At 46.1% G+C, this 10,130-nt stretch overlaps 2 protein-coding genes across 5 annotated transcripts in view; one reads left to right on the forward strand and one right to left on the reverse strand.

Moving 5' to 3' along the window:
- The window catches only part of Gsg1 (germ cell associated 1), a 16,338-nt gene extending 13,421 nt beyond the window's left edge, over positions 1-2,917 (reverse strand). Inside the window, exons 1-2 of one of the 2 annotated variants that reach the window (XM_031383662.1) lie at positions 2,701-2,917; positions 1,845-1,904 (exon numbers count right to left, since the gene is read on the reverse strand). Coding sequence is in view for 1 of the 2 variants with exons in the window: in XM_031383661.1 (XP_031239521.1) it covers positions 2,701-2,748 (48 nt within the window). In the remaining variant the exon portion in view is untranslated. The remainder of the gene's footprint in view (positions 1-1,844; positions 1,905-2,700) is intronic. The other variant, XM_031383661.1, reaches the window with a different exon arrangement.
- Fam234b (family with sequence similarity 234 member B) overlaps positions 1-10,130 on the forward strand; it is a 114,760-nt gene that overhangs the window by 72,170 nt on the left and 32,460 nt on the right. The gene's annotated exons all lie outside the window — the stretch shown is intronic.

Raw genomic sequence — 10,130 nt, forward strand, 5'->3', positions numbered from 1 at the left:
CCCCCCCAAAGAGTTTCTCTGTCCTCCCAGGGGCCAGAATTCTTGACCCATGGCCTCATTAAGTAATTCCTTTCTGTTACTCAACAAGCAAAAAGCTGGAGTGGAATCTAAGTGCTTTGGCCATCACTGGCTGACGTGCAAACAGCTCTGCTCTCTGCACCTCCACATTCTGTCAGGTACACCTTCCTCCGAGCTCCAGTGCCTTCTGTATTTGTTTGGCTCACTTGACTCAGTCAATGCACGTAGTAAAGCAGCTATGTTTTAAGGATTGCTGACCCCAGCACCGTCTTCAAACGAAAGACGTTTGTAAGGCTAACGAGGCTCATGCACACATGTTGGGAAGCCTACAGGCAAAGGCATGATGAACACCGAACATGTGTCCAAACGGCACCAAGTACATACCACGCTTCCCACTTCTCATACAAAAGCAACGGGGAGCCCCCAAAAGACCTCAGGGGCTGAAAGCACACCGGAGGCCCCTCTACATAGAAGCAGAGTTTTCAGACAGATCTGCCAATACATTTCCTCCCACCTGTGGGAACATTCCTACTTTTCCATGAGCAAAGGCTCAGAAAATAGCAATGATCTCATTACCAGTATCATCTTTAGTCTGACTAGAGGACAAACAGATCACTTCATAACAGTGACGGATCGGAAATATTTGGTCCATTTCAAGACGGGCGATTCCATACAGATTAGTGTCATTTTGATGGGGCTTGAACCTTCCAAACTTTAACTGCATATTGTGGGACATCCAACTCCTTCACTGATGAGACTGAGAAAGGTTTCCCAGAGGACGTTTATGACCTTTCAAATGCCCGCTCTGTGTTAAACTTGAGACCTCCCATTCTCAACTGTACCAGGCTTGCAAGTACCCACGTAACCTCAAGTGCTCCCAAGGTGTGTCACAAATACTGGCAATTCTCTCATTTATGTTCGTTGGGAAGGGCCAAAGGAAAACACTTGGGACCTCCAGCCTTTCCCTTTCCGCTTTGTCATGGAATTGTTTGAAGGTTTTTGCTATGGCAGTCATTTCCAGGAGAGGAAGCTCCCCCCCCCCCGCCCCCGCCTTTCTTCCATGCCCTAAGCTGCTGGCTGGCGCGAATCAGAGGCACAGCCACATCTGCACTTCCTGTGGGGTAATCCTTCACGTGCCAGTTAGTGACTGCTAGGACTCTGGCTGGCTGGGCGGCTGCCCGGGTGTCTCAGGGACTGAGGGATTCAATGAGGAAGAGGGGTGCTAGGAATGCTGCTGTCCCTAGACAGTACAGGATCACCCTTTTTCCACCCCAGTGTGCACTCCTTTGTTGCATATTTTCCTTCCCTTCCTCCCTTCCTCTTCATTCTCTCTGTCTCAGTGCCTGAGCCAGACGAGATTTCTCCATGCTTCCCCATGAGTAACCCTCCCGGCTCTGTGTTTACTACGGCACCCCAGTTGCCTAGCAGCGGGCGTGGTTGCCATGGTGACGCACCAGGAGCGTGTTTTGGATTGTTTCGCTAGGCCCCGCCCTTGCGCAGCCGGGGCTTGGGACTTCTAGGACGGGTGTGGCCAGGAACCACTAGTTTTCTTCCTCTTTCTCTTCCTTGGATCCGGTTGGCCTACCCAACATGCAGGCGAGGACCAGCCCAGGGAAGAGAACGAAGCTGGGATAAATTCCCCACACCAGGTGGGATTAGTGTCCAGGTTGCAGTCAAATCCCAAATCAAGCATTTCCCTATTTCCCCCCTCCTCCCAATGCGGTTCTCTAGGTCCCTTCTGATGGAGTGGTAAGGTAGGCCTGCCTCATTTTGTAGATGTGAGTACATGAACCCTTCAACACATCTGAAGTCTAGTGGTTACCTACCTGCTAACCCAAGGGCTGACGGGGGAGGTGGGGAGTCCTCTACAGTTTTGTTCTGAAGATCTAAAGAGGTGGAAGGAAAGCGGAATCTAAGGAAAGAGCATCCCAAACCACCAGGCCAGGGTTTAGACCCTTCGCTAGCTAACTGCTCCCTGGGCCTCGTACCCCACCAGGTATAGAGGCATCTCCATTGTACTGCCTGAATTCAATCTTTGATTTGCACCAGATCACAAATGTAGATGTGGTAGAGCCCTCATTCAATCCTGCAACCTTAAAAGGCTCACTGCTTTTGAAGGAGTGTTCCCACACAGCAAAGGGCAGGCAGATACTTTTTAGCAAAAGCCACAGATTTCAGGTGGCATCAGGGAGGGGCCTCCAGAATGAGGCGAGCGAGGGTTCAAGTATTCTGTGCTTTCTCTCTTAGCTTCACATTAACGAACAGACTTCCTCATACCCTTGCCCCCTCTCTAGAACCAGTTCTAAAAGGTAATAAAACTTCAAGCTCTGACCGGCTTTTGCTATCGTGTCCATGTCTGTAAGGGCGCCCCCAGTTGATGGTTGATGGTAGGTACTTTTGAGGCTTCTTTCTGAACTTGGGGAAGCTGCCTGAGCCCACACTGCTGGCTCCTCAGAGCTTTGAGCTCTGTCCCAGTCTCACAAATGCTCCTTTCCTAGGCTAGCTTGTCCTTCTGAACACACTTGTTCATGGATCAGTAGTTATGCATTACTCCCCCCTCCCCGTCTGTGTGTGTGTGTGTGTGTGTGTGTGTGCTAGTTCATGCCACTAGAGATGGGGCTCAAATAGTGAAATAAATACAATTAATCAGTTTCACAACATTTCCAAAAGCTGTGTACCTACCTCCTGGGTGAGACAAACATTTTGAGTCAGCTGGCAGGAGTCGCTCATTCACCAGTGAATGACACTCTGAGAGGGTGTCTCAGTTTCTGCTCTGACAGGTCTTAGTTATGTGGCTCAGGTGTTGAGGGGAGGATGCACCAGGTCCCCTCTTGCCAGCAGAGGGGGTAAGGTGGTATGTGGGGAGTTGGGAGAGGATGAATGCCCCTCAGGCAGGACACAAGCTTGGGTAGGGGTGGGTTACTATGACTTCACTCTGTGATGTCACAGTAGCAGGCAGGGCTCTCTCCCCTAGATGCCCCACCCACTCCCCTCCCAACCCTAGAAAGACCAGGTTGGGAGAAGAGTGTACACTCAGTACCTCTCAGTCTCCTGAGGTCTTTCAATCAGTGCTTAATGTGTATAAAAAGATCTGGGGAGTTCATTCAAACAAAAACCTGGAGGATAGGGATGGCTAGCATGTGGCGTCAACCGGATGACGTTGGCTTGTGGGGCTTGCCAACTTCGGTCAAAGAGAATTACAGTTGTGAGCCGCATAAGTCTTAAAAGGTTCTAACACCTCCATTCAAAACAGTGAAATGAACACACTCGGCAATAACGATGAACTCTTTCCCAAGGCTGGGTGAAAGCTGACCTCCGCCTTCCCCCCAGCTACCACTGGAAGAACACTTTGTTCTCATCCTAAAACTTAAATGCATTAAAATGAAATATAGTGACTAAGCTGCACCCACCATCTACATCATAAGGGTTCAAAAGTCTCCCGTGATAAGTAGCTACTGTGTTGGACTTTTAAACTCCTGATCATTCTTGAAGAAGTAACGATGCACAAGTGTTGCTGTTTTAAAGGACCAGTGTCTGGAAATCTAGGAGGGATTCACTATCAGGTTTATTTTTATTTGAAACAGGGCATTACACTTGATGTGCAGCTGAGTCTGGCCTTGAACTCTCGATCCTCCTCCTCCTGTCTCCCAAGTGCCAGATGGCAGCAGCATACACCACGGCTTGAATTTTCAGTTGTATTTTGCAATGGGCTCTTACTCTAGCTAAAGCTGGTCTGGAACTTACTCTATGACAAGGTTAGCCTTCAACTCATGGCAATCCTCCAGCCTCATTCTCTGAGTACCAAGACTACAGGTGTCAGCCACCATGCCAAGTTCACTCTGAGTTTTAGTAGGCATAATTCAGTTGACAGTGAGGTCCAACTCACTTTCAGGCGTGGAGTCCAGGATTGAATGGGTCTGGATGGAGACCTGTCCTGTGCAGCATCGAACCCTCCATCCCTCTCTAAGATCCTTTCTCTTCCTTACCAAGGGACCCAGATCCTGACCTTCAGGACCTCTGATTCTATTCTCAAATCCCTAATTCCAACCATGAGAATGCTCCCTTTTCCTCGAGCTTCTATAGCATGCCTGGTCTGCCAATACAATCACAGACTTTTCTTCTTTCTTTTCCCTCCCTTTCCTGTTCCCCTTCCATGCCCCCCTTCCCATTTCCCCTCACCTCCTCCCTTCCTTCCCTCTTCACTTCTGTCCTAGTTAGTGTTTCCATTGCTGAGAAGAAACACCATGACCTAGGTGACTCTTATAAAGACAACATTTAATTGGGGCTGGCTCACAGGTTCAGAGGTTCAGTCCATTATCATCATGGTGGGAAGCATGGCAGCATCCAGGCAGGCATGGATCAGGAGGAGCTGAGAGTTCTACATCTTGTTCCAAAGGCAAACAGAAGAAGACTAGCTCCCACATGGCTAGGAGGAGGGTCTCAAAGTTCACCTCCAAAATAACACACTCCCTCTAGCAAGGTTACACCAGTTCCCACAAGGGCTCCTAATAGTGCCACTCCTGGTCAAGCATATTCAAATCACCACATTCCACTCTCTGGCCCTTATAGGTTTGTTCAAACACATATGTCTATGAGGGCCATACCACAATAAAATGCATACCATTGCATAATGCAAAATAACATTAGTCTAGCTTCAAAAGTCCTATAGTTTATAACAGTTTCAACAATGTTAAACGCCCAAAGTTCAATGTCTTTTCTGAAATTCATTCAATCACTTAACTGTAATCCCCTATAAAGTAAAAATCAAAAAGCAGATCACATACCTTAAACATAACAGGATATACATTACCATTCAAAAACATCATATTGAGGAAATACTGAAAGAGTTAAATTTAAAACTTGTGCTGGCTAATGAGAAAATTGCAGGTTTGAGAAAAACACAGTGGACCAAGGTCGAATATGTCCAAATAAGCCTGGGCAAAATAAGCAAGCTGTTAAGACATTCTGGGAACTAGCAGGCCAAAAAGATACAGAAGAAGAGTGTTGTTTTTACATAGATCACTCAAGAAGAGTCAAAGATAATTTAGTCAAAATAAGAAAAGGTTTAGAACAAAGGAAACGAGAAAGAGCTCAAGGCAAAGGAAAAATTAAAGCTTTAGACCTGTGCTGACTAGGAAGAAAAGTCATGGGCCTGAGAATCCATCCCAAGCTGGCCCACATAGGCCTGGGAATGAGCAAGCAAGTTGTTAGATATCATAAGAGCTGGCAGGTCAAGAAGACATAAAACTATAAACATAGTGGAAAACATGTCTAGGCAAATGAGGACATGTCCAGGGCCCAGGCCTGCAAGGACACTAAGTAATGGACCATCTGGTCCTCTCAGATATGGTTTAAGGTCAGATGCTTTGTTGACTCAGATTAACACCAACTTTAGGAATTTTCCACTCTGTTATGCACGTAATAGTTAATATTTGAACTAGCCAATCATGTGTAACCATACTGACTCTTTTGTTCCCCCAGACCTTTTCCTTATATAAACCCCTAACTTTTGAGCCTTGTGGTCGGCTCCACTATCTCCTGCGTGAGATAGGTGTGGTGCCAGCCTGGAGCGCCCCGAAATTAAAAACTACCTCTTGTAATTACATCAAGACGGTCTCTCGTGATTCCTTGGGTGCACGTCCTCCTGAGATTTGAGTGAGGGTCTCCCCACGGGGGTCTTTCAATACTACACCAAACAAGACCAAAAACCAGCTGGGCAAACTTCAAACTCTGTACCACCATGTCTGATGTCAAAGTGGTCTTCAGACCTCCAACTCTTTTCATCTTTGTTGATCACAACAAACTTCTTTCCCCTGGGCTGGTTTCACTCCCTGTTAGCAGCTTTCCTTGGCAGGTATCCCACAGCTTTGGCATCTTTAACATCTTGGGGTCCCCAAGGCAACTTCAACATTACAGCTTCCTGTTCCAATGTCTGGGATCCACACATGATCTTCTGGACTTCTCCAAAGGGCTTGAGTCACTTCTCTGGCTCTGCCTTCTGTAGCACTCTTGGCTCTGGTTGACTCCACTCCACAGCTGCTGCTGTTCCTGGTGGTCACCCCATGGTACTGGCATCACTAATGTCCTGGATTCACCAATAGCCTCTTCTAGTCTCCCTTTATGGTACCAAGTCTCAACTTTTTTTGCACGACCCCTTCAGTCCTGGGCTGTCAACTGCAACTGAGGCTATACCAATGGCCTCTCACAGTGCCAAGCCTCAGCTCTTCTCCATGGCCCCTTCATGCCTTCAAAGACAGAAATCACTACTTGGGTAATTTTTGTACATTACCAAGTATAGCTGCAGCATGAGGTACAACCTTGGCTATCTCTGGAAAACAGCTTCTTTGTGCTCTCAGAAAATACTTCCCAGAAGATTTCACCTCAGTGATGCTAGTCTTTTCTTAATCACCACTAACTTCTTAGGTCCAGCTAACCAGCATCATCAATTGTCCCTCCCAATAGTCTCCTACTCTTGAGCCACATAGCCAAAGCTGCCAAGTTCTGCTGCTTACTGGAGCTGGAGCATAGTCCCCCTAATTCTATTACCAGCTTTATTTTCTAACTCCTTCACTGCCTAAGCTTGGATGTCCTGGAACTTGTTCTGTAGTTCCAGACCTTGAACTCAGAGATCTGCAGGCCTCTGTCTCCTGAATGCTGGGATTAAAGGTGTGTTCCACTATGGCTGGACCTAAGCTTTTCTCTTGGAACTTGCTCTGTATCAGGCTGGCCTTGAACTAAGAGATTTGCTTGCCTCTTTCTCCTGGGATTGAAAGTGTGCACCACCATTTTTGGGTCTAAGATTTTTATGGCCACTATTCCTCAAGATTGGGGTCAAAAGCCTCAAGATCTGGATCACAGTTGTGCTCTCTATTTCCAGACTGTAGTTCATTTCAGATTAAAAGTCCAAATGAAAACAATAACCAAGTCCCTTTTTCAACTGCAAAAGCATAAACAATAAGCTTAGCAGGGTGGGACATTGCTTCAAGGTCACCACTCCCTTAATTTGTTTAGGATTCATCTCAATTCTACTTCCTGGTGCCTCTTTATTCTTTGAACCATGTGTTTTGTATTTTTCTTTTCTCAGCTTGCTCCTTTTCATTAAAACATTCTTCATAAGAGTACACTTCAGTAATCACACAACAAAATTTATACCAGGCTGCTTTGAGAATTCCTTTGTCAAAGCAATTCACAGAAATCTTTTCACCTTAACCTCAGACAGACTCTTCAGAACAAAAAGCATCCATATTCTTCACCAAAATATCACAAGAACAGTCTCTAGGCCGCATACTAACATTCTTCTCCTCTGACTACTCTTGAGCCAGGCCCCCCACAGTTCAAATCACCCTCAACACCAATGTCTTCCATATTCCTACTAGCATGGTTCTGAAAGAAAATGAAGTCTAAAGCCTATGCTAGTTAATTAAGAGAGTTACAAGCCTGAGAAAAACACTGTAGATCAAGCCCGGGCATGTCCAGACAGGCCTGAACAAAAGCAAGCTATTGAGACGTTCTGGGAACTAGCAGGCCAAAAAGATATAAACCATAAAGATAGGAGAAAGCATACAAGGACATGTCCGGGTGGGCCCAAGCACACAAGGACGTGACTGGGCAAACGACCCAACTGAGTAATGGGCTATCTAGTCCTCTTAGATATGGTTTGAGGTCAGCCAGATGCTCTGTTGACTCAGATTAGCACCACCCTTAGGAATTCCAGCTCTGATCTGCACGTACAATAGCTAATATTTGAATTAGCCAATCATGTATAACTATGCTGATTTCCCAGTTCCCCCAGGCCTTTTCCCTATATAAACCCCTAACCCCTGAGCCTCGTGGTCAATTCCTCTGTCTCTTGTATGAGATACGTGTCGACCCTGAGCTCCGAAATTAAACTGCCTTGTGTGTTTGCATCAAGATGGTCTCTCGTGTTTCCTTGGGTGCGCGTACTCCCGAGACTTGAGTGAGGGTCTCCCTACAGGGGTCTTTCAGTTCATTAGGCCCCACTTAGAGCTTCCCACTGTTTTCCAAAGTCCCTAAAATCTACATTCCTTCAAACAAAAGCACAGTCAGGCCTATTACAGCAATGCCCCAGCTCCTGGCACCAACTTCTGTCTTAGTTAGGGTTTCCATTGCTGAGAAGAGACACCGTGACCAAGGCAACTCTTATAAAGACAACATTTAATTGGGACTGGCTTACAGGTTCAGAGATTCAGTCCATTATCATCATGGTGGGAAGCATGGCAGTGTCCAGGGAATCATGGTGCTAGAGGAGCTGAGAGTTCTACATCTTGTTCCAAAGGCAAACAGAAGACGACTAGCTCCCATATGGCTAGGAGGAGGGTCTCAAAGCCCACCTCCAAAGTGACACTCTTCTTTCAACAAGGCCACACCTACTCTAACAAGACCACACTTTCTAATAGTGTCACTCCCCGGGCCCAGCATATCCAAAGCATCACACTTTCCCTTCCCTTCTCTTCCCTAACCTTCCTTCCCACCCCCCCCCATCCTCTCTTTCTTCTTTTACAACAGTGTCTCCCTATGTAGCCCGGGCTGCCCTCACTCTCAGTCCTCCTGCCTCAATCCACTAAATGCTGGGATTAAAGATGGGTTTAGTACCAGGAGCACCTTTACATGGCTGCTTGGACCATTTGATTCATTAGGTGGCTTATTCTGTTTTTTTTTCCCCCCATGATACTCTAAGATATTCTAAGATATACCTGCTTCACTTCTGTGATGTTTAGTATGGTGCCAATGGGATAAGAGTTGCTCAATAAATACGATTCTAGTGAACGGCCTAAAGTATCCAGTTCAAATAAGAAAGGATGTCAAGTCAACACAGAAGGAAGAACCTGCCTTGTTCTTCTTGTGTCTTAGTGGTTGAAATAGAATCTCACTGTGTAACCCTGGCTGACCTGGAACTCACTATGAAGACCAGGATGTGCTAATTTATGTCCCTAATCCCACACTCCAGAGGCAGAAGGAGGAGGATTACAGCAGATTCAAGGTCAACGCAGTCTGGTTGACAAGATCCAGGACATAAAACCCTGTCTAAAACAAAACAAAACAAAACAAAACAAAGTAACAGCAATCAAACAACCAATCCCCACAACCAATCAAATAAATGAACAACAATTACAACATTACTCAATAAATTTAAAAGTAGATAAATACATAAAACTGGCATGGTGGCTCATGCCTCAAAGGCATCAAATCCCAGTACTCCAGAAGCAGAGGCAGGGGTATCTCTGTGAGTTCAAGGCCAGCCTGGTCTGTAGGTCTACATACTGAGTTACATACCATCTGTCAGCTTCCAGAGAGCTGAAACTCAAAAGCTTGACAGCCGTCTCTTGCTGATGGTTAGGAAGAGTTATTCCTTGCACTGCTGGCTGGTGGGAACATGAAGAGGAACGGGGGGAAGCATTCGATAGCATCTACCGAAACTCCATGTGCGTTATCTCTCAACCCTGAAACCAGTTTCCAGAGATTTACCTTGAGGACACACTCCCTACAATATAAAAATATGTATGCATGAAATTAGTCATCACAGTGTTGCACAGGACCACGCTGGAGTAGTGCTGTGCTATAAAATGCAAGACAATACAAAATGCAGGTGACTTCTGTGAACTGACAAGGTCTGGTTCTAGGTAAAAATCAAATGAAAATATTCCAAGGGCAGGAGGGAATGTGGGGCATGGTACCTTTCACATAAGAAAGGAAAGCAAAGCCAGGCAGTGGTGGTGCACGCCTTTAATCCCAGCCCTTGGGAGGCAGAGGCAGGTGGATTTCTGAGTTTGAAGCCAGCCTGGTCTACAGAGTGAGTTCCAGGACAGCCAGGGCTACACAGAGAAACCCTGCCTTGAAAAATCAAAAATTAAAAAAAAAAAAAAAAAAGGGAAGCCAAGCTGGCTGTCTTCTCTTGTTGCTGCCACAGAGCCACAAGCAGGGTAAGCCAGAGAACAATAATGTTGATGGCTTGTAAAAAAGACAGGATGGAATGACTCTGGAGGGGGTGACATGAGATGTTGCACACGATGGGTTTGATTTTTATTTTTAAAGATTTATTTATTTATTTTATGTATGTGAGTACACTGTCACTGTCTTCAGACACACCAGAA

This window comes from Mastomys coucha, unplaced genomic scaffold (genome assembly GCF_008632895.1).
Source record: "Mastomys coucha isolate ucsf_1 unplaced genomic scaffold, UCSF_Mcou_1 pScaffold20, whole genome shotgun sequence".
Lineage (NCBI taxonomy): Eukaryota > Metazoa > Chordata > Mammalia > Rodentia > Muridae > Mastomys > Mastomys coucha.